This window comes from Berghia stephanieae, chromosome 14 (assembly GCF_034508935.2).
Source record: "Berghia stephanieae isolate SIO BIC M18660-M18661 chromosome 14, UCSD_Bste_1.3, whole genome shotgun sequence".
NCBI classification, from domain to species: domain Eukaryota; kingdom Metazoa; phylum Mollusca; class Gastropoda; order Nudibranchia; family Aeolidiidae; genus Berghia; species Berghia stephanieae.
Genome location: NC_088373.1, coordinates 27,602,048 through 27,627,230, shown reverse-complemented (window position 1 = coordinate 27,627,230; position 25,183 = coordinate 27,602,048). Strand labels below are relative to the sequence as shown.

The 25,183-nt window shown below is 35.4% G+C and overlaps 2 protein-coding genes across 3 annotated transcripts in view; one reads left to right on the top strand and one right to left on the bottom strand.

The window, feature by feature from the left end:
* The window catches only part of LOC144959783 (uncharacterized), a 32,184-nt gene extending 28,840 nt beyond the window's left edge, over nt 1-3,344 (bottom strand). The window contains exons 1-2 of the mRNA XM_078892527.1: nt 3,275-3,344; nt 648-753 (exon numbers count right to left, since the gene is read on the bottom strand). Coding sequence (XP_078748653.1) covers nt 648-680 — 33 coding nt within the window. The 5' untranslated portion in view covers nt 681-753; nt 3,275-3,344. The remainder of the gene's footprint in view (nt 1-647; nt 754-3,274) is intronic.
* Nucleotides 3,345-7,352: 4,008 nt separating this feature from the next.
* Nucleotides 7,353-25,183, top strand: part of LOC144959784 (vang-like protein 2-B) — a 60,995-nt gene continuing 43,164 nt past the window's right edge. The window contains exon 1 of one of the 2 annotated variants that reach the window (XM_078892529.1): nt 7,353-7,466. The gene's annotated coding sequence lies outside the window, so the exon portion shown is untranslated. The remainder of the gene's footprint in view (nt 7,467-25,183) is intronic. The other variant, XM_078892528.1, reaches the window with a different exon arrangement.

The following is a 25,183-nucleotide window of genomic DNA, read 5'->3' as shown; positions in this document are numbered from 1 at the left end:
ATCAGGTCTCCAGATAACTTCATTGTTTTTCCTTTGCGGAATTTGTGTGTATCAGAATGAGTGCATTTGAATTTGTGTGTAGGACTGCATCACTGCAGTGATGGGCACAATGTCACTTGCAGCTCATCCTCAAAATCAAGATAAAATTTTTTGTTTTCTTTTACCACCCAGCACAAGATTAAAAAATAAATAATAATAGCACCATAAGCAGCGTTGTCTCTGTCAGAAAAAAAATTGTAATATCGCCTAATGTGTTGCTGTTGGTCAGGGACCCCTTGTAAAGCACTTTGAGCACGTTTAGTGGACATTGTGCTGTATAAAAGCTCAACTTTTTAAAATCCTTAATATTCCTTCAGGGCTATTAGGTCTATGGACCTTGAGTTTTATCCAATTACTTTCTACTACTACTACCCTTTGGATAGGAAGCTAGTCATTTGCAAAGTACTTTCTACTACTACTAGATCTATCCAATCACTGCTGGGTCGCCGCCATGTAGGGCCCCAAAAAACCCCCAAAAAATCTTAACTTTACCCTGGATTTCTCTCATCCGCATGTATGTGAGAAATGAGTGCTCTCCCGACTGAGCTATAGGGACCCTTTACATATAATTAAAGCTAACTTGTTATAAGTTAGATAAAATGACTCACCATGCCTTTGTCGTCACTGCCAGAAGAACTCATCTTTCTACTTTCTTATCCTCTGAGAGAAAGGGTCTCATCTACCAGGAATGGTAGTCAATGATATCTCCAGCTCCTAACACACAAAAAAAAAGAATTTTTTAAAAAAAAATCTATGTCAAACTTTATTCTATGTCAAAACAAAAAATAATGAATAAGGAGTCGGAGCAAATTTGGCTCTCTTATACTTTTATAGTTAAACAACACAGTGTATTTACTCCTTATACTTTCATTACATCTTTAATTGGCTCACTGAACACTTTTATCTCAAGAGAAATTGATTAAGAATTGGAAGTTTTTGTGATAATAATAATAATTGTAATATAGTTCACTCCGCTTAATCTCACATCGGTTAATCACACACTCTGCTTATACGCTAAACATTCCCAAAAAACATAATTTTTTCTACATAACCGCTCTGCTTAATCGCTACACCTTGATTGAAGTGACAATCTACAGCCATATGATGTTGTTCCCGTTCCAGACAACTTTTCGGCTGAAACATTCGATGAATTCTTTACAATGGACAACAATATACCCATCATCAGTGAACTGACATCTCAGGAGCTACTGAGCTCCGTTCAGTCACACAAAAGACAACGCAAGGATAATGAAGATGAGGATGAATCTTCGGAATGTGACAAACCACTCCTGACAAACAATGAAAAACTTGACATGGTGGATAAACAACGCCACTAAATCAAGATCGCTTGACAGATGATCTACATTGGCACAATTGGAGATAAGTTTATAAACAGTATGCACAGAATAGAAATCAATCAATGCTTCACGATTATTGTTCTTGCAAACAATAATGTCACATTTTGTTGTCAATAAAACATGAAAAAGAAAAGAACAACAAAAAAAACAAAAAAACAAACCAATTAACAAAAATAAATAAAACTTAAACAAACATTCTAATGAGGCTATGTCTTGAGAATGTGACGGTCCCAAACCCGTAGAAAACCCAGAATGAAGGTCCTACATGAATTGCACATGAAAGCAATAGCTTAGATGCTATTATTAGCTTCTCCACTTAATCACACACTCCGCTTAATCGACACACTAAGCCAAACTCCCAAGGGTGTGTGATTAAACGGAGTCGACTGTAATAATAGTTATTATTATAATGCCAATGACAATAATAATAATAATATTAATAATAATATTAATAATAATAGTAGTAATAATAATAATAGTGCGGCTATGTGGTCTAGTGGTATGACACTCGCTTTCGGATCGGAAAGTCCTAGGTTCGAGCCTCACTCGGCGCATAGTTGAGTCCATGGAGAAGGCTCTTTACTCACATTCTCTCACTGTACTCAGGTGTAAAATGAGTACCTGGCCGTTAACAGCGTTGTCTCTGTCCCAAAAATTTGTAATATCGCCTGGCAGGCGTCATGTCTCGTCCTACATGTTATGTGTTGCTGTTGGCCAGGAACCCCTTGTAAAGCGCTTTGAGCACGTTTAGTGGATATTGCGCTATATAAAAGCTCAAGTTTTTTTTGGTAATAATGATAATAATAATAATAATAATAATAATAGTAATAATGATAATAAAAATGATAATAATAATAATAATAATAATAATAATAATAATAATAATAATAATAATAATAATAATAATAATAATAGTTCATCAAGGTTTTCTGTATCTATAACTATAATAACTGTGATAACCAGCGCTTGAACCAAATTAAGTACTTGAAAATGATTATTTTATTTTATTATAAAAATTATAAATCATAGTAATCATAGTCATAGTACTATTTGAACAAACCACTTTAAATTTAAAAATCAAGACTAGAGTTTGAGTTAGAGATAGAATTGGTGTGAAAGTGAAAGATGTGATATTCATATTTCTCCTATTCCTATAGACTAGATATGCTTGATATTTTTAAAAATTACCAGATCTGTTGCGCGGTCTCTGTCTCTGGTGGGATGTTGTGGTTCGCTTTATAATTAATTTGTCACATTTCTGATCAGTATAAATTTAAAAGTTAAATAAATCGTAGTCGTAGGTTGAACTTGAGTAAGTTTTTTTTACCTTTGAATGTTGGAATTATATTGTTTTATTAAAATCTATTAATAAATTAATATTCATATGAAGTAGATGGAAATTCAGGTTCAGGTGAAGCGCTCATACTCATCATAATCATTATCATGGTCATAGTGTAGTTCGATAGACATTATTGATAAGGATTTATATTTAGATGAGTTTGAAAAGGGTTGGAGGGTGAGAAAATATATTTGGAATGTTTTAAAATGGTAAACAAACATGTTTAACACTTGAAAATTAACGCTCGAAGATTTAATCCGTTTTCTTAGCACTAAAAGGAAAGTAAACAAACGTAGCAGACAAAATACAGAAAATATGAATATGTAACAGGTTAGATGCCAAGAGGAACATCATTTTCTCACAGGTCAACGCCATTTTGAATAATAAAATGTGCAAAATTATTCTTCGTGATATCTCGGAAACTAATAAGAAGACTTTGATTGCAAAGCAAGTAAGCTTTCAAGTACGCACCAACTGATCAGGACCACAAAATCATTCATTATTCAGCATTTGATTAATTCAACAAGTTCATACTCACCACTTTTACCAATAAAATTGTGTTTAGTCTGTATGCACAATCCTAAGTCGGCGACCGAACTTCGCTGCAGCTGATTATCATATTATTGCAATGAAGTTGATAATCAATTCTCATTGGTTAATTTTCTTGCTCGGAATTACTGAATTGATTGATTTTCTATTAATTTAAAATACTTATCTTGAAATATAAATTGACTTTTATTCTCCAATAATATCTTGTGGTCCAGAAATATATTTTTTTTTAAATAATTTTATTTCTCCCAATAATGCAGTAAATTAATGTGGCGGAGATTTCAACTGAGAACACTGAGAACATAATGTTATGCGCGTTCAAGAAGAGTTGTCGCGCAGTTACCGCCTCTAACTAAATAAATTTATTAATGTTTAGGCTCATTTAGTAAAATTATTTTTAAAAGAAATAAATTCTTGGTTCTCATAAAAAGTATCTACCTTTTTTGTTCATGACTTGACACCCAGGTGAACAGAGAGTGCTTCCTGGTTGACACATCTCTTTGACTTTAAATCTAGTTATTTTTGAGCGATTTGTCTAGCACTGTCTACAGTACACAAGATTTAGCTTAGGGCTACCACTTTCTTGCGCCCCCCCCCCCTCCTATGATTGTCTAAATGAGCAACTGTCATATACGGTTCGTGGATTAATCAGTGAATCGAATCCTATATCAGCATGTTAATTATAATATAAGTATTTTCACAAGCACAAGACACAGAATCCATGAGTATCCGAGAATCCAACTACACAAATTACTGAGAAGAGACCAGCATATTGATAATATTAGCAAGTTAACGATTAAATTCCCAACCTTCAACGATCGACGAACGATGAGGAAGAAAACAAAGATCTGTCCTCAGAGTCTTAGGACAGATCTTCGTTTTCTTTCTCATCAATCGTCGATCGTTGTAGGTTGGAAACGTCATCGTTAACTTGCTATTGTGGCAAAAGCAAATCGCACCCCCCCCCCCCCCCCCAAAGGTTAAAGACCTCGCATATAATACATTAGTGTTGGAATACACGTGCAAAGTGTGGGATCCTGATCAGCAAGGCAACATCAAGAAACTTGCACACGTTAAAAGGGTAGCATCAAAGTTTGTCGCCAACAATCACTTGAGCGAACCAGGATGCATTACAGAAGCTTTGGTAAACACTGGGGAGCAGACGGAAAGAAAAACTCCTCCAACTTTTCCTCTCCATATAACAGTATATTCCATTACAACAGCAGAGCTACTCTACCACGATATTTTACAAAACAACACGGTACATTCACAAGAAATTATCACAGCAGTAAGTTCACCATTCCAACATACAGAACAAACACATATAAAAACAGCCCCCCCCCCCCCCCCCCCCCAAGTTCCACCAAGGAATGGAACTCTCCAATCCAAATCCTAGATATTACTAACAAAAGCAAATTTGATCAGCTATTGAACATATTTTTTTCAACTCAATGACACAATTAAAGGGAAAAATTTGAATAAAATCCACAGTAATGGGCAATTCACCTTTTGCAGATAAAGGCGTTGAATCTGAACGTTGGCCAGTGAACTGGTTAATACCGAAACACTCGTGGGTCCATACGTAGAGTTAGATTAACATCTTATTTATATCTTTTTTTAGGGGGGGGGGGGGGATACTAGAGGTGCCAAATGAGCCTATAAAATGTAAGGAAAAATAAAGTGAGTAAAGGTGACTCGTATAAAAGTGGACAACACAAAACAAACACCTACTGGTCCTTGGTCTTCGTCGGGAGACAAACAGCAAAATACAAAAAAAAAAAAAATTATACTCTCGGGTCTTCCTTATCACCTTTACACGTTCAATGTTTGAATGTTTGTAAGAGGGCGGAATCGAGTTTACAACAACAGAACACGCGTAATTTGTGAAGAGTAAAGGCATCGATTCGTCAGAGTAATCTCTGTGAAGGAGGTGCGATCTCATTCGAGGAAGTTTGGCTTTCTGGATGATTATTCTTCCTTGTATTTTTCTTTTTGATTTGGTCTGCAAAGAAAAGAATATATATATATTATATATATATATATATATATATATATATATATATATATCGCCTAACAGGCGTCATGTCCCTCCTACATGTTAAATGTTGCTGTTGGCCAGGGACCCCTTTTAAAGCGCTTTCAGCACATTTAGTGGATATTGCGTTATATAAAGCTCAATTTTTTTTAAGCTCAAAGAAACATTCACATTTACTAGATTTGTATCTTCTGGTGTTTCAATATACACAGGGACGTCGTATCTGGAAAGCGGTTTCAATCAGTCTTTGATTCCATGACGGTACACAAAGATGGATTGGTTTTGTATGGTTGGGACTGAGATGAGCTCAGACTAGACATATACATTTTTCTCGGGGAACTACAGCAGCTAAACTGTACCGATGACATCTTGCTTTGTTCCTCGGAGGCCTGGGCCAAATGTTTTAAATATTGTATAGCTAAAATTGTAAAATTGTTGTCTTTTCTATAACAAAATAATGTAGCGATTCTTAAACAAATATAAGTATGTTGCCAGTAATGTCTAAACGTTATTATAGGGTTGTTGAATTATCTATTTTTAAAATAATTCAAAACAAACTTTACCTCAAATTCTGCACTGTTTTGACAGATAATAAGTTAGCAATAAACAAACGTAATCAAAGAAAATCGGCTTCTGAATCATTTTTTAATTATCATAATTTGGTCTAACTGTGTTTGCAAATTTGAAAGATGCGCATGATGCAACCACCCGTTCCGTCCATCGTTGTCACAATTAGCAAGAACAGCCAAGACAACAAGCTTTTATTCGGTTAAACAGCAAGATTCAATAAGGCAATGGGGACGCCCCATCTAACGTAGTGCCGCTCATTGAACAAAGTTTTAATCTACTACTACTACTTATAATTTGAACGACTCCCACGTATGTGATTTTACGTATAGTTTACAGTCTGTTAACAATCAGATCATCATTCAGTGCGGCTATGTGATCTTGTGGTTTGACACTCGCTTTTGGATAGGAAGGCCCTGAGTTTGAGTCTCGCTCGGCGCTTATTTGAGTCCTTGGGAAAGGTTCTTTACTCAGATTCCCTCATCGTACTCACGGTTAAAATGAGAACCTGGACGTAAACAGCGTTTTCTCTGTCGGAAAAATTATGTAATATCGCCTTACAGGCGTCATGTCTCAGGCAAATGTTGCGTGTTGCTGATGGGCAAGGACCTTTGTAATAAAGCGCCTTGAGCACGTAGGTGGATATTGATCTGTATAAGCTCACGAGAAAAAAAATAATTAAATAATATGAATAAGAACATTTATAAATCCCATTTCCACCGATTAACCATGATCAACTCGCTTCCCAATGTTTAATTTATTTCCCAGCAGGTCGAATGAGAGCATTTTCAATTTCCTACAACACCAGACACCTGTTAAGCGTACATATGTATTCATTCACATCCGACTCGAGTGGGGCAATGTATGTTAAGTGCAATATCCAAGGACGCAATGTTGAGAACTGAATTTTCCACGATCACTGTCACATATTCGACCTCTGGCCTCTGACCATGCCTAATGTTGCTTGACTTTTTGTGATAGGAAGAGACAACGTATCGGATATTTAGCTTCTGAATGAGAAAAATAGTCTTAGATTCGTATGATCGTGTCAGTACTAAATGTAAGATCCGTACTGAATGGAGAAAAAAATATAATAATATTCTCAATTTAAAAAAAAAAAAATATATATATACAAACTTGTACCAACTTGAACAATCAACCACAGAGACCATTTTAGGCGGTCCAAACAATGTTTTTTCATCTCACAAGAATATGGAGGCTATTTAGTCACTGCGGAGTATTTAATTGTATTTCATTGCCGCTACAAGATCCTCCCCCCTACTGAGGTAATTGTTTTAATTTCTCATGTTTAATTCACATATTTTGTTATAATAGAACGACAAATATAAAGATTACAAAGTAAATATGAAATTAAAATCAGTGAAGCATTCAATGATCAAGGATAAACTCGTAAACAATCTTCTATAATTTTCCTTCTCCAATTCTCGCATGAAGGGAGTAAATTGTAAGAGCCAGATTTTATTTGAAAACATGGAAGCACACAAAGTCGATACAAAATCAACCGAATGCCGACACATTTAGACTGGCTTTCGTTATTATCGGATTATCATTGATATTTGTGAGTACATTTTACACACTTTGTTTTAGTATTAAAGTCAAATTCTATTAATTTTCCATTAAGTACTCAAATGACTTTTGTCAAACATCACAAGAAGTGTTTTGGACAGGCCATGACAATTTTTGACAAACAGATTGACTGATTGTTGACGAGGGTTCGGGAAGTCGAGTGACCACTTGATTTACGATTCATGAAAAGTCTTTTGGTTTTCACTTTGCCTTTGCCCGCTTACCTTTACTTTTTAAAAATAGGATTATATTCATATTTTATTTTTATTTTTTATCACACGCCGACTGGGAGGATCTACAAGAATTGAATTTGTACGATTTTTTTTCTTGTAATACAAGTTGTATCTCCTCAAACTCAAACTCAACAAACTCAAATTCAAAATTCAAAGCCAAAGAAAAGGTCCGATTGCCATTGACATTGCCTTGCAATAATATATATCTAGAATTAGAGATTGGAAATAGATGAAAGAGATTGTGATAGTGATAGGTGATGGATTCATATTGGGGGGGGGGGAATCTTAATTCATTCATTTTGTGGAGTATCAGTATCATCATCATCATAGTCATAGCCATAGCATAGAGAGAAGGGTCGCCAATGCCAATGGTCACAATGATATGATATAAGTCCAGATTTATGTAGGCCTTTACAGTTACAGCCTTTTATCTGCTCTTGTTTATTTATGAACATATTTAATTCACGTCTCTCAAAACTGAGCATGCCACATAATGGAAGGAGGTGTTTGAATTAAACTCCACAAACAGTATTTTTCTGTTTCACAATGAGCGCTGAGATGGCACTTGAATGCCTTCTATGAAGGGCTGTCGACAACTGTTGCGGGCAAGCGGTTCCATTTGTCGACTACCCGAACTGAGAAGAAGTTCTGCTTAGAGAACACCTTTCCTTGAGAGTTTGAATCTATGTCCTCTTGTGGTGCTGGTGGAATCAAGATTGAGAAGGCTCATGTTTACACAGAGTATAGATTATGCGTGTATTTGAACACTTCGATAAGGTCTCCTCTATCTCTCTTATACTGCATGCTCGGTATTCGTATCTTTTTCAGTCTTTTTGTGTATTCTAGATCAATGATTTGTTGAGAAAAAACGTTATCTCAAGTCTCAAGTAAAAGCATCATTTCCTTTCACTTTCAATTTCATTATTTTAAAAATTAATTTTGTTGTTGTTGCTGTTATGGGATTGCCGATAAGTCAAATAGTAATAGGGTATGGCGTCAAGGTGCGCATGATGAGAATTTGGTATATTGTTAATGTCTAGGATCAAAAATCTTTTTTAGATAATTTAAAAGGTGACGAATAGAAAAGTAAACCCAACCCTTTTTGTCAGGCAATCATTAGAATTTGAATTAGAATGATAAGCCATCTGTTTGAAAATCTACTTTCAAAGTCAATGTCTTGAAATGTTATAGCAGTGACAAGCTGATAAAACTGGTTGGCTGGCATTGTCAGTATTTGATTGAAGTGTCAATTGCTAAGGAAGGGTCCTTGGTAGTTGACGGTTCATCAACTACCTAGGAGTCAAATTGGAACTCTTCAAGTGCATGATGTGAGCATCAGAATTTTACACTTTTCAATAATTCATTTAATGTCAATCGTTGTGGAAAGGTTTGGGTCTACACTCGTCAACATTTGTTTTTAATTTTACAATGTCTTTTCAGTCATTTGAAGACGATTTAAAATCATGTAATGTCAGAACAAATATTACTGTTGTTTTTGGATCCAAACTTCAGATTCATAGAAGAACAGTGGCGAATCCCTGCCATGTATTCAAATGCCCGATCGATTTAAAAAAAAAAGGATGGATTTCCTTTGTTATTTAAATAAAAAATATACTGCACACATCGTCATATAAGGCAACAATTCACAATTAAAGATTTGTAGCAATGACATCAGTCCATGGCAGTTAACAGAGTTAATAGTTGACAATTTACCAACTGACATGGTCATGACAAAGGGAGGAAATGAGAGAGAGAGAGAGAGAGAGAGAGAGAGAGAGAGAGAGAGAGAGAGAGAGAGAGAGAGAGAGAGAGGAGAGGAGAGAGAAAGTAAATGGAAGAGAGATGAAGAAAGAATAGAAAATGAGAGAGAGAGAGATAATGAGAATAGTAATATTAACACCACTCCATACTCCATGGCAATTAATGGTCAATGATTTACTGACTGGTATGGTCTGAGGCATAAAGAGGAAAGGAGAGAGAGAGAGGGAGAGAGAGAGAGAGAGAGAGAGAGAGAGAGAGAGAGAGATTGAATGAAAGAGAAAGAGAGAAAATGTGTGTGAGAGAGAGAGAGAGAAGAGAAATTTTTAATATTACTGTCATCACTCTGTGGCAGTTAATAGTACTTAACTGACGATTTACCAACTGACACCGTTTATGGCTAAAAGAGGAAATGAGAAAGAAAACAAAGAAGAGACTATGAGAGTATTAGCTTTAATAACATCACTTTGTGACACATGAGTTTTGTCTTAAATAAATGTTCATGGTTGTGTCTACTTCAACGATCTCTTTCATATTATGTGATGTGAGACAATCTTGAGGAGAGGGAGAGGGTAAGATTTTGGTTACAATGGTCTCCTTTTACTTTTAAAAGCACAGTCCTTGGGAATCAGGGTTCTCAATGGTTCAGTTGGGAGAGCATTCGCTTCACAAACAAGGGGACTGAGATCGATGCCGAGTGCAGTCGAGATTATTTCTCTGACTCTTCTGTCCTCCCAGCACTATTGGCTTTGAAGGACTACCTTGAGAATCAGATAGAGCATCGTTATAGTTGGACTGTGTTCTTTCGTACTACTAAGTCAATGTCCCTAAGACATTCAGACTGATCTCCTCAGCCCCTCCTCCCTGATTTTTTAATAAATGTATGCATTAGGTTGTATGTTCTGAAAGTGTGTCATTTCAATTACTTTTTTTGGGGGGGGGGGGGGGGGGGGGGGGGGGGGGGGAAGGAATTCCTATCTTTTAGGTTAGACTGATTATCTCTCTGTCACAATGTATGTGACATTGATCCGTGAGTTTGGGACGATGTATTTTAAGAAGCTTGTACTTTTAATTCATTGTTCTATTTCTCTGCACTGTTCGTCTTTGTTCTCACCAATATCGTTACATGCAAAGATTAATGGTTTGGTTGGTTCTTTACTTTAACTTAACAGTTGTTGGTTTGCTCTCATCTCCTTCCTCCTCCTCATCCTCCTTCCTCTTCCCCCCTTCTTCATTCACTTCCTCTTCTACTTCCCATCTTCATTTTTATTGTTGTTTTTTTTTTTCTTTTTCTTCTTCTCATTTATATTATTCTTGAAAGTTGTGTTTGTCCCTTGCAATATTAAATCTCCCCTTCCTAATCTGCCTCCTATAACCCCCACCCACCACCCCTCCCTATCCCCCATTCCTTGGCTGTTGTTGTTAAATTATTAATGTTATTGCTGTGGTTTTTATGGACCTGTTTTTATCACGTAGTTGTTAACCAATAAACTTTCTTTGTTTCATACACATGAGATTGATATGACTAGGTACATGTGGTTAACGTCCATAGAGGATTTTGATAGTTTCACAAAGCCATGTTTAATGATGAACTTCATCTCTTTATTTTAAAATTAAAAAAAACTTTGTGTGCTTGGCTTATGTTCAAAATCTATTTGGTGAGTGTGCTTATAATAAAGATGTACATTTATGGCTTATGGCTGGATCTTGCTCGAAACAGGAGTGCTTTTGAATGAAGATCATTGTGTTGACCAAATGATTTACAGAGCTTTTTGGAAGGCAAAACTGGGCATAACTTTAATATTCCGATAACTATCTGTGATGTCGGAGAATCAGGAATACAGTCGTGAGCATTGCCAGTGATCGGATGGACAACAGCGATTGCAAAATTAGTTCTGGCCAAGGTGTTGTGTCCTTCATTACTGCATTCGAATTGGGTGTGAAAAAGAACCTGGATACAGACATAAATGCCAGCACAAAAAGGGACGTCTCATAAGTGATTTGTACCATATGAAATGAAAAACGAGCTCCTCGTGGCATGCTGTGGGAATAAAGGACGCATTCGTGACGTGAAGGGCTCGAAAAGTGATTGTTGGGTCTGTTGAAATATGATAAATAATGCTCATGTTTTTCCATTCAGTGCTAGGGGTGGGGGGCGGGGGAAGGGGTTACATGTTCCTTGAAATAAGACTATTTCGTTTTGCCCAAACCCTGGCCCAGATTCCTATCTGGATGTGGCTCATCTAATTGTGATTGTCATGTTTCTTTCAATGTTTTTATTTATTTATTTAAGCAATAAGTTTAATTTTAATGGACAAAATTCAGAAGAATTGTGGTCTATTAAACTCCTGAATTAAGGGATAATTTTGGTCTTTTCTTTAAAAAAATGTAATTACCTATATTGGGAGGTTTAAATGATTCAGTATTGTCATTATAGGATAAAAACCAACATTTTTGGTTTTTAAAAATACAATATCTGTTGTTTCCAGTTTTGCGTTCTGATTTGGGGATCTGGTTTTAAAAAAAGTATAAGAATCTTGTGGCAAATTTTCCGCAAAAACAAGCTAAAATGACCTCCATATTCTTCTGGAAATTTTAAGACAGTTTCATGGAATTAATTGATTCTGAGAAATATTTGACACAGTATCCATACCTCTAGAACAATGGCATATTGAGAAAATAGCTTTCTAATTTTCACACTTTTCTTATACCTGTACCCTTTTCGACCATGTTTTCTTGCCTTTATGGTGTATTTTAAGGAATTTCACTTCCATAATATTATTTCTAAGAAAATAAAATATCGTTTTCTCAAAATCAATTTTTTGAAGGATGTTCCTAAAACTTAGACCCAAACCGTCCCTTAAATGAGATCAGTGTGATTGTAATAAATTACAAGGGCCGGGAGACCAAAACCTTTCAAAAGAACAAAGAAAAAAAAAAAACAAAAAAAAAAAACGGGTCATCTTGAACTGAATCATATCATTTCACCAACTCTTCGGGAGTATTAACTGTCATAATCCTCTAATGAGAAATAGTTTCTCTACAATCTTATGGTATACACTGTATTCATATTTTTTTCTCTCGTGACTGGGGTGAGTGTTAGTAGAAGTGAACTATTTGCCATTGCATCAATGACATTTCATTACAAGCCCAGATGTTTTGGGTTTGGTGCATAGAGTAGGTTATGTAAAACTGCATTTTGGTGGCCTAAGGTACCATCTCGTGTTTGTGTGTGTATACATTTATTTATGCGTGTGTGTTAGTGTGTGTGTGTGTGTTGTGTTCTAAGCTACAAATAATAATGAAATGAAGAAAGACGTAGATAATCCCTTCCCCCTTTGCTGTTTATTATTATGATCTCACGGTCCGCTGCACCAACAATCAACCGATTTTACAACCAATCTCTCCTCTTCGCAGACGGTCACTACAGATCTCTCTCTCTCTCTCTCTCTCTCTCTCTCTCTCTCTCTCTCTCTCTCTCTCTCGCTCTGTCCGAGCCCCGTGGTGCTTTCATTTAATTTTCTTTCACCTTTTATAATACTCTCGTGTTGTGCTTGATGAGATAAATCTCTCTCTCTCTCTCTCTCTCTCTCTCTCTCTCTCTCTCTCTCTCTCTCTCTCTCTCTCTCTCTCTCTCTCTCTCTGTGTGTGTGTGTGTGTGTGTGTCCGAGCCCCGTGGTGCTTTCATTGAATTTTCTTTCACCTTTTATAATACTCTCGTGTTGTGCTTGATGAGATAAATCTCTCTCTCTCTCTCTCTCTCTCTCTCTCTCTCTCTCTCTCTCTCTCTCTCTCTCTCTCTCTCTCTCTCTCTCTCTCTCTCTCTCTCTCTCTCTCTCTCTTTTTTTTTTTTTCGGAAACAGTAATTTGACTAGAACAGCCGTCCGATACGGACAATGAATGACTGAAATGACCATTTCAAAGGCGAAGTAGGTGCTACGGTATCGATTACCGTCACAATAGAAATACTTGATATGAAGTATCAAGTGTACTCCACTACTGTGTAGGGGTATTTCTCTTGAGCCATGCCATTGGTGAATGGTGAAACTGATTGGCTTATTTTATCCATTGAATTTAACACAGCATTGGTAGTACACGGTGACTGTTTCTGATACTACTCTACCACAACTATTTCTACTGCTGCTGCTGCTACTACTACTACTACTACTACTACTACTACTACTACTACTACTACTACTACTACTACTACTACTACTACTACTACTACTACTACTACTACTACTATTACTACTACTACTATTACTACTACTACTATTACTACTACTACTACTACTACTACTACTACTACTACTACTACTATTACTATTACTACTACTATTACTATTACTACTACTATTACTATTACTACTACTACTACCACTACTACTACTACTACTACTACACTACTACTACTACTACTACTACTACTACTAACTACTACTACTACTACTACTACTACTACTACTACTACTACTACTACTACTACTACTATTACTATTACTACTACTACTATTACTACTACTACTACTACTACTACTACCACTACTACTATTACTACTACTACCACCACCACCACCGCTACTACTACTACTACTACTACTACTACTACTACTACTACTACTACTACTACTACTACTACTACTACTACTACTACTACTACTACTACTACTACTACTACTACTACTACTGGGTAAGCTCGGGTTTTAAAAAAATCGAGATGGATCGAGATCTTAGGAAGCAAGGATTTTCTAGCCTGGGTGTATTATATCGGCGTCTTGTCAGTCACAATGACTGGCAGTAGGACATACATACTGATCGCTGATTGTAAGATACCAGGATTACCTTATCGTTATAAAATGTGTTGAGTAACCTATAATCTAGACACCCGAGGGCAGTTTTACATTATTTTCTATAACGTCCTAGTGTCTCGGTGCCTTGATGTCTGGTGCTCTTGGTTTCAAATTTTCATTAATTATTATCTAGACCAGTGTCATTCCCTGACCTCCCCCCCCCCCCACTCTCTCTCTCTCTCTCTCTCTCTCTCTCTCTCTCTCTCTCTCTCTCTCTCTCTCTCTCTCTCTCTCTCTCTCCTTTTTTTTCTGCGGGAGCAAGTTTATTAACTTCCATCTACGCACATTTGGATAACATTGTCATGTGCTTTCTAGCTTGTTTAATCAATTAATGTATGTATGTTTGTATTTATTTATTTTTTATTGTTAAATGTATTTATTGATGGATTCATTCATTTCTATTTATATTGTAATTATTTGATAAAGACCATTATCATATTAAAAAAAAATTATTTAAGGTTATATGCTTGTGACAAATGAGTATGTGAAAAGAAAAAGTAAGGGATTTATAGAACAGATAAACCTACTCCCAAAAAAAATCTGTTTAGGAATCACCAGTTAATAGATTACTCTTTTGTAGTGATTTGTATTTAGAAGTGGGTTGGTGGTGGCGAGGTATGTAATTTACACCTTGTGGCTATGGTTAAGTTTGTAGTACTACCGCTGAGTCTGGAATTCGTTCCTAATGCTAATAAGCTTTTTTTTTGGTAAGACTTAGGGCCATTTCAGCCATGACCGGAATGTATTTATATTATATTTATATTATACAGTACTATTATAGTATGGTACGGTAGAGCTTAAGCTGACAACGGTATCACGATGTGGTTTTGTTGATTCGCACTGGTCATGGTGCCGTCGTCTGCTTTTTTTTTTTTTTTTTTTTTTTTTTTAAATTGGTTCAGCATGATCACACATTTTGATCCGTTTCTCTTAAACCGTGTAGTGTATTGTCACGAAATATTGGCATACAGTCTTAGTATTTATTAGACCTAATGAATCCTATAATAATAGATGAATAATGTATCTTTTATCGTTATCACGCAATCGCTAATTCCTTTGATGTTTTGCGGCGTTTTCCTTTTTTACCACCAGGAACATTAGGATATAACGTTATGTGGACTATATTCAGGTTGGGGCGTCGAGTGGATATATGCGAGTCGACGTCTTGGGCCCTCCACCTCAATTTCCAAAGAAAACAGATCAACATATATACACCATTCCCCTCCCAGTTTTACTCACACAATATTGTGAGTGTTTTTTTTTTATTTATTTATTTTTTTTTTATAAGAAGGGAAAAGGATGGAATGCGAATTTACTCGTACGCCAAAAAAAAAAAAAAAAAAATAAATAAAAAACGGTTTTAATGGAAAACATAAATTTGAAGATCCTACACGATACAAAACTATGTGTGACCTCAGACCTCGTTATAGTCTGATTGATTGAATTCGGTGGGAACGTATTGCCCAATCAACTGGCTGTCTAAAAACTCGATACCAATGAATTGAGTGACGTCAATTTCGTCCATTCTATACTTCCAGTGACACTAAATGCCGACCATCTGCTCCAATAAGCTCCAGAAGAGTTTATATCTTCACAGCTACAAACAACTGATCCATAAAAACTGAAGGCGGAACATGATCTACTCACTCTTAAACCGTTGGCACAGGACAGGGACACGTGAGAAACATTACAAAAGGGATCCAACAAGCAGAGGACATGCTGACAAGCGTCGTATTGAGACTGCGTAGCCAAGATCATCATCGGCATTATACTTCCTTTCATCTGATAAGCAAGAGACTACAGTGAGAACAAAAATCAGGAATTTACCGATGATAAAAAGCGGGGAAAGTTTGCAGGTCTGCATAATAAAAGGGAAATAACGCGAACTAGGTCTGTAGGAGACGACCGTGCGTGCCAATTATAAGAATAAGCTGGCATCTCCTGATGGCCTTTTTCCAGCATGATGCGTTATAATAATATTCCATAGTAGAAGTAGTAGTAGTAGATGCTGAACAAAAATGATGATGTTGCAATGCAAAAGACGTTGGTGGATTTTATAAGATTTAATTTAGAATCGTATCGGAATAATTTTGAATAATACGTGACTCCTACTCGTACATAGACTTTTTACTTCTGATCTTCACCTCGGAACATTTTGTGATTAGATTACATCGAAATCAGCGACACCCATTTGTTTACGACATGACGGATAATACTTTTTGACAAGTTGGTATTTGTGTGTGTGTGTGTGTTTGTGTGTGTGTGTGGGGGGGGGGGGGGGGCAACACACTCATTCGATGTGATATTTGAGGTAGAACTGTATGGCTGTCAAAGCTTGAAATAAAGTTTATTCAATCTTAGGCTTTCGCCAATAAATCAACAATTTGATGCCAACATACGTGAAAGTGTAAAAAAAAAAAAAAGAAGAAAAATAAGGTAAATGGAACCAAAAAATAAACTGATACACCACACAAAAATACAACAATCGTAATACCATCAATACGTACAATAATAGTAATAATAATAATAATAATAATAATAATAATAATAATAATAATAATAATAATAATAGTAATAATAATAATAATAATAATAATAATAAGAAGAAGAAGAAGAAGAAGAAGAAGAAGAACAAGAACAAGAAGAAGAACAAGACGAAGAAGAACAAGACGAAGAAGAATATCAATAATAAACAATAATAATATTACCATCATCACTACACCCCAATCATCACCGTTACCACCACCACCATTACCATTATCACTACCACTATCACCATCACTTTTACATTTCCAATCAGTTTTTATCATTAAAAAAAAAAAAAATTTTAAAAATTAAAAAATTAAATATTGATACCCATCACAACAGACCTCCTCACTACCACGAAAATTCCCGTAGTATTACGGCTAAATCCCGAGCTGGATATAATAAAGGTTTTTAGTTAAATGTCATTTCTTGAAAACGAAGTTCTGGTGCCAGAGCTAACACATAGAGTTAAATATATTTTTCCCCACGCATTATAAGGAGAAACTGGTGAATTTTAGGGGTAGTTAAAATGTTTACGATGTTATTTACCTTGAAAACTACTTATTACATTTTCCTATTTCAAGTAGGCAGGTCTGCTATGATAAGTATCAGTTCCATAGTCAAAATAAGACAAACAAAAATAACTTTGATTTTAATCAATAATCCATACAATTTGATGACAACAGACATGAAAGTGAGAAAAAAAGGTAAATGAAACCAAATCATAAAATGATACCATAAATAATCATAAAAATACAACATTGTAATACCACCAATACTTAATAGTAATAATAATAATAATAATAATAATAATAATAATAATAATAATAATAATAATAATAATAATAATAATAATAATAATAATAATAATAATAATTGTAAAAATAACAGAAGCGCCACAGCAATAATATCTAGTATTGTATTTGAAACAAAAGATTTTTCTTTTAAAATCAGAGTTGGATTGAAGGTCGTTATTTTTCTTTTAAAGAATACAGTGTATGTGTCGTTCGATTAACACTGCACATACTGCACATACTCTTGGTTTAAACAAATAACGGCAGATTATTCTGTTACTGTCCTGGCTCTCTATCGATTGTAGGGATGCGGCAATCTTGTTCCATATGATGCTTTTCCTCTCCTTTTTCATTCTTCTCTCTCTCTCTCTCTCCCTCTCTCTCTCTTTCTCTCTCTGTTCACCTTTCTTTCTCTGAGAGAATCTCTCCCCCCCCCCTCTCTCTCTCTCCCCCCTCTCTCTCTCTCTCCCCCCCCTCTCCGTCCCTAACTAATTTACCATTCATGGTATATTATGCGAATTGGCATGACCCGTTTGTTATCCTATATGTTACCCTCTTGTGTACGTGAGCGCGTGTGTTTGTGTGTGTGTGTGTGTGTGTGAGAGAGAGAGAGAGAGAGAGAGAGGGAGAGAGAGAGAGATAGGGGGGGGGGGGGGGAGAGTGCGCGCGTACGTGTATATCGTTGGTATTTGTAAAAGCATGGCCCACAACAATATCCGCGGGCAAAGGAAAATGTCCTTATACCAAGGTGTCACCTTTTCCCTTTTGATAACCACATTTAGTGTTCTGGTACCGATGGCCAATCCCATAGGGTGAGGACCAAGGACGTTAGGACATGGTGTACTCATCTACAAATCGAAATGTCATGATATGATGTTTGTGCAGCTGTTTCTCTCCTCCTCCCCCTCCTCTTTCTCTTCTTCTTCTTCTTCTTCTTCTTCTTCTTCTTCTTCTTCTTCTTCTTCTTCTTCTTCTTCTTCTTCTTCTTCTTCTTCTTCTTCTTCTTCTTCTTCTTCTTCTTCTTCTTCTTCTTCTTCTTCTTCTTCTTCTTCTTCTTCTTCTTCTTCTTCTTCTTCTCTTCTCATCCGCGTCCACGATGTGGTTATTTGTCAATATATATATATATATATATATATATATATGTATATATATATATATATATATATATATATATATATATATATATATATATATATATATATATATATATATATATATATATATATATATATATATATATATATATATATATATGAGCCAAGGTCAAAAGGTGCCAATTTTTTTTCTCAAAATAAAAGTGACATAATAGTCCATTCATGTTTCTATATGTGTAGCAAAAACCCTGTACTTCATGAATCAAAGGCCCTTTAGATAACTTTAAGGTCTAACGCAGCATAATATCGTCAAATATACCTTTAGGTTGCTGGTGTCACCTGTGACCGGTGACACCAAAATGGGACAAAAAACTCAATAACCAAATGATTTTTGTTGAGTATCAAACTTTATTTAGTAAGTTATAGACAAAAAGACACAATCAACAACAATCATGGTACAATAATATTACCAACTATTGGAGAAAATGTTGCTTTTTGGTGTCATTGGTCACAAGCAACATAGAATGCAAATATATTATTTCATAAAAATATTTGTGCATTAACACCAACAACAATATTGCATATGCTTATTACCAGCAATGTTCAGAAACTTTTGGAATAAAATGATGGGAAATAATGTGACCAAAGCATATCTTATTTAGCGACATTGTGTCACTTGTGACATTAGACCGATGACACCATTACTTATGTCACAAGCAATACCAAATTGCAATTTCGACAATATATCATTAATTTCAGTCAAACCAGTGTAATAACCACAGTTAAATATGGAATTTAATAGTATTTCAGAAACCAAAGACTTCAAAAATAGAAATATACATGGAAATTAGAGCATCTGAATGTGACTTGTGACATAAGACCGGTGACACCATTACTTATGTCACAAGCAACACCAAATCACACTTTCGTCCATAATATATCATTATTTTCAGTCAAAAAAGCACAATAACCTACTCTAAAATGAAATTCAATAATATTTTAAGAAACTAAATACTTTCAAATTGGAAATATACTTAGAAATTAGTAATACCATTGTTGCTATTACTTTGGTCAAAATCGGCACTAGAACGCAATTTTGCCTCAATAAATCAAGAATAGCAACTGAACACATGTAATATAGCCTGTTAAAATGTAATTCAACGACATTTCAAGCTTTGAAGAACATGAAATCAGAAATACATTAGAAACTTCAAACTTAAGTGTCACCTGTGACATTTTAACCAATGACACCAATGGTCACAAAAAGTACCTGAAGTCACACAAACTCTAGATAAATATCAGCCATGGTAATGAATTCATGTAACCATACGGTAACATCCGCCCTACTGCTCAAATCTGCAGTTTGTAGTAATCTAGTGTGTTAATAGTAAATCAAATCAAATTTCTTGACAACCCTTCTTTTATCTGGATTCGTCAAAAGCTTGAGTTTTGTCTTTTTCTTGATTGATACAACCCTGAAACATAAAAAAATTAGAATTACAAGGAAATAATTAATTGTGTCAAAATCAGTCTTATGTGAGATGTCATAATATCATATTTGTAAATAGAATAACAGCTGAAAACATAATTTTTTGGTGGCACTTTGTAATATCCAATATCAAGTGTTGCTTGTGACAATGTAAAATAGCGATGACACCAAAGTTCAACTTACCTTTTCTGCCTGGAGCCACGCTGGAAAGGCAAATGAAAGTGCTGCACTTCAAAGACTGGTAAGAAGGGTGGATCAAAATTGCGAATCGCCATTTAACGAAACAAACTTCCACGTGTTCACGCATGCCGTGTTGCTTGTGACAAATGACACCAAAACCAATAAACCTCAATATCGGCAAATCGGTATACATTTACTCCAAGATTTGAATTCAGAGAGTAAATCTATGCTTTTTTCTCATAATAAACATTTTATAAACATTAAACATGAGCTTTAAAGTTTCGTGTCGAGTCTTAGTATTGGGCTGTGTTTGATGACACCAAAGGTCACAAGCAACACCAACTTTTTAAGAACTCTAAATGAAACTTAATCAGATATGTAATATACTGCAATTGCGTTTAAAAGTAAATTTTGACTTTATACTATTAGTCAAATTTCAATCACGTGAGCTAAAACATCACATTTAATTTCTACATGATTTATAAAAAGGTGATGCGTTGACCTCGTTTTAAGCACATGCCAAACAGCATTCAAATTTGACTTTCAAGTTGTTTATTTCATATTCTGTTGAACAGAGTATGTTGAGCTATCTCATTTTATCTCTTCTTCATATTATCAATTGATTACAGGCATTAACCCAATAAAAACAGCCCATAATTAAGTAAAAATCAAATTTTCTTAACACTGGTATCAGGCGGGCACCTTTTGACCTTGGCTCATATATATATATATATATATATATATATATATATATATATATATATGTGTGTGTGTGTCTAGATTGATATTGTGAGAGAATTATTCAATTAATTTTTTTCTCTGACTGACTGGGGCAAAAAGTACATTTTATCCGCCAGATAATCCATTAGATCAACTGCAACGAAGACAAAGACGACGACGACAACATCGTGAACAAAATCAATATCAACTACAAAAACATAATGTGTCGTCATCATACCCATCCCTCCGTACATGCCTCTCAGCCGGTTCAGTTGGCCTTCAAGTTTGGCAGCATCACTCTCACGGCTGTGACACAGCATGCAATGTGTGGAAATGCATACTGTAACACAGTACAACTCTACAAGGCCACGTGTTTTATCTCTACTACATGCAATGATAGTTTTTTCATTTTTTTTTTTAAAAAAAGGGCCCATCATTTCGGCTGGTCGCCACGTGTCCGTAATCATAGCCATCTCCAATACACGTCTGTCATCCGGATCAGTTTGCCCCGCAGTTTGTGAGCATTTATCATAATATTTTGACACAGTCAAAATGAGAGGAATTGCATTGCCACTCTTGACGACACCACGTGTATATATTTCAACAGCCTTCGCGGGTGGTTGGATGGGAGCATCACCCTTGAATCATATACCTATGATGTTCGCATGGGTGTACGATCCGATAGTGATGTCGTTTCTTCTTCTCTATACTACCCTATCCTGCTTCTTTGGTTTGTGATTGTATTTTTGACAGGGGATTTTTTTTTTTTTCTGTAAATCTTCTGCCTGTTTGTTCTTGGTTATTTATAATTTAGCTTATGATATCTTTAGGTTATGATTTTGATTGACATTTGTACTATTTTTGTTAGATTGCTTGTTTTTTTGTTTCAGCGGTCTCTCATATAACCTCAATTGTGTTGGAAGAGACCTAAAGCAACAAACAAACAAAAAAAAAATCAACAGCCTTCGTTAAAATTTTGAGTCTAGTAATGTTCAGGGATCTATGGGGCTGGTTGTTGTTTGGGTAACAGGCATGCGCTAGAGTCGGCTATGGTAGTACTCGTTGGTTGGGACAAGTGACCCACTCCATTCCAAGTCGAATTCCGACCTCTTCGATTGCACTTCCCGTTTATCATGTCGTTGTTTGCGGTCCATAGATAAGAATTTCATAATCATTGGCGTATAGACCTTTTTCTGGTATATGATATTTTTTAGTAACAACACCACGGGACCTCAGAATTTGTAAATAGAGACCAGTGATTGGTTATATCAATGTATGCTTCAATGTGATAGACAAGATACAATCTAACGTATCTGTCATGTTGACAAATGAATATTGTTTTTTTTTTTTTTTTGGTTTTTTGTTTTTTTTTTGGGGGGGGGGGGGGGGGGGGGGGGGGGGGGTTGTTTTCGGTTTTTTGTGTGTGTGTGTGTTCTTTAAAAAATTTTTTTTTTTAAAATTGGATAATGTTGATTTTGCTGCAATCTGTTTACTAAAAAATGGTGGTAGTTGAAATTGAGACTAAAAATATCTTTAGATTGAATTGATTTTACTTAAATGCATGGATACCATACTAGGTACTTTCAATAACCAATTTTACTTAAACGCATGCATACCAGAACATATAGGTACTATTACTATCAATGACCAATTTTACTTAAACACATGCATACCAGAACATATAGGTACTATTACTATCAATGACCAATTTTACTTAAACGCATGCATGCCAGAACATATAGGTCTATTACTATCAATGACCAATTTTACTTAAAACACATGCATACCAGAACATATAGGTACTATTACTATCAATGACCAATTTTACTTAAACGCATGCATGCCAGAACATATAGGTCTATTACTATCAATGACCAATTTTACTTAAACACATGCATACCAGAACATATAGGTACTATTACTATCAATGACCAATTTTACTTAAACGCATGCATGCCAGAACATATAGGTCTATTACTATCAATGACCAATTTTACTTAAACACATGCATACCAGAACATATAGGTACTATTACTATCAATGACCAATTTTACTTAAACGCATGCATGCCAGAACATAAAGGTACACTACGATCAATAACCAATTTTACTTAGACGCATGCATACCATATTATAGTTAAAGGTATTATCAATAACCAATTTTACTCAAACGCATTCATACCAGACCATATAGGTACTATCAATAACCAACTTTACTTAGACGCATGCATACGCTATTGTATTATAGGTACTATCAATAACCAACTTTACTTAGACGCATGCATACGCTATTGTATTATAGGTACTATCAATAACCAATTTTACTTAGACGCATGCATACCATATTATTTAGGCACTATCAATACCCAAATGTTGTTGGTTTTGATGTAAACTATTCACGAAATGTGGGTTAAAATTTAAACGAAAAATATTGTTCGAGGCTGTTCGTCTAGGTTAAATAAAAAACAAACAAACCCTGTTCTGCCCACCTGACCCATCTTAATCTTTACTCTCTCATCGCCAGGGGTCGCGTAAGTCTGTCAGATCAATCATACCGACACACAAAACTTTTGTGTGACCTTTAACGTATATAGACAAGTAGAGAGACTCAAGTGAGAACTAATCACCCAATTGGAGGTCCAGGAGCTGAATGACGTCAAGTTTATTCATTTTGAATGAAGGTACGTCATTCAGCTCTTTGTTATTGTTTTTAGACCGCCAGATGGGTGATTCGTTCTCTATCAATCAGACAATAAACGTTATCTGTTCTGGGTGCAGAAGTTGTGAGCATTTTACTTAAACGCATATCATCAATAGTCGACGTCGACGACAACAAAAATATGACCCAATAACAAGAACGACTGGAAAAAATCTAAATGACCAATGGCTTCCAAGTCAGGTGACAACCACTGCGATAGGCAAATATTTATGTCGTTGTTTGTTGTGTGTTGATTAAAAGAATTCCATAATATTGTACACGTGTGTAGTGTATAGGCATAATTGTGTGTTTGTATTGTATCGATTGTATATAAGAAACAACACCATGCGTGCTATTCCACAGATCTTGCAGGCTGATAAAACTAAAACCATATTCTTGACACTTATCTCATGGAACAGCACGCTTGTGACTTGTGTGAATTCGGTATGTGTGTGTGTGTGTGTGTGTGTGTGTGTGTGTGTGTGTGTGTGTTGGGGAGGGGGAGAGGAGGAGAGCTCCTTTGGTCTACTTCATTTTGTCATGTTAGCATTTGATTTGATTTCGTATTCATTCATTCATTCGTTTATACATTCATGTTTTTACTGTCTGTTTCAAGTTCTTACTTTTTTTAAAGTTAAAAAAAGTATATCATTTATAAAATAGATAGACTGATATGTAGATATGTAGGTAGATAGATATGAGGGAAGGGGGTTTATGAATCAGATAGACTGGTAAGTAGGTATGTAGGTAGGTGAAGGGAAGAGGGAGGGAGGGAGAGAGATGGACAGATGGGACTGATACAAGGATGTTAGGGATGGATGAACATGGTTTTGATTGAAATTGCATTCTGTCACTTGTATTTATTTTTTCCAACATTATTAACACGTTAATATATTTCACTTTCTATACTGCATTCTACATAGTTCCTCCCCGCCTCCCCTCTTTTGAGTTAATTAATTGCGCACCTTTTAATAAGTTTGAGGGTTTGGTGTTAAAAGAAAGGGTAAACAACCTTATTTGCAAGAGTTTTGGTTTGTTTATTGGGAAGATTCTGAGTTCACGAAAAAGTTGTCCCCCCCCCCCCCCCCCCCCGCGCGCCCCAACTTTCAACTCAGATAGAAGGTAGATGGAATATACTAATATGGATAGATAAACAAACCAAAAAAAAAAAAAAAAAAATCAAAATGGTAATCACTCAAAACGGAAAGGGGAAATATCATGTTAAGTGTTACCCGATGCTTGTATGTATGTATGTATGTATGTATGTATGTATGTATGTATGTATGTATGTATGTATGTATGTATGTATGTATGTATGTATGTATGTATGTATGTATGTAATGTATGTATGTATGTATGTATGTATGT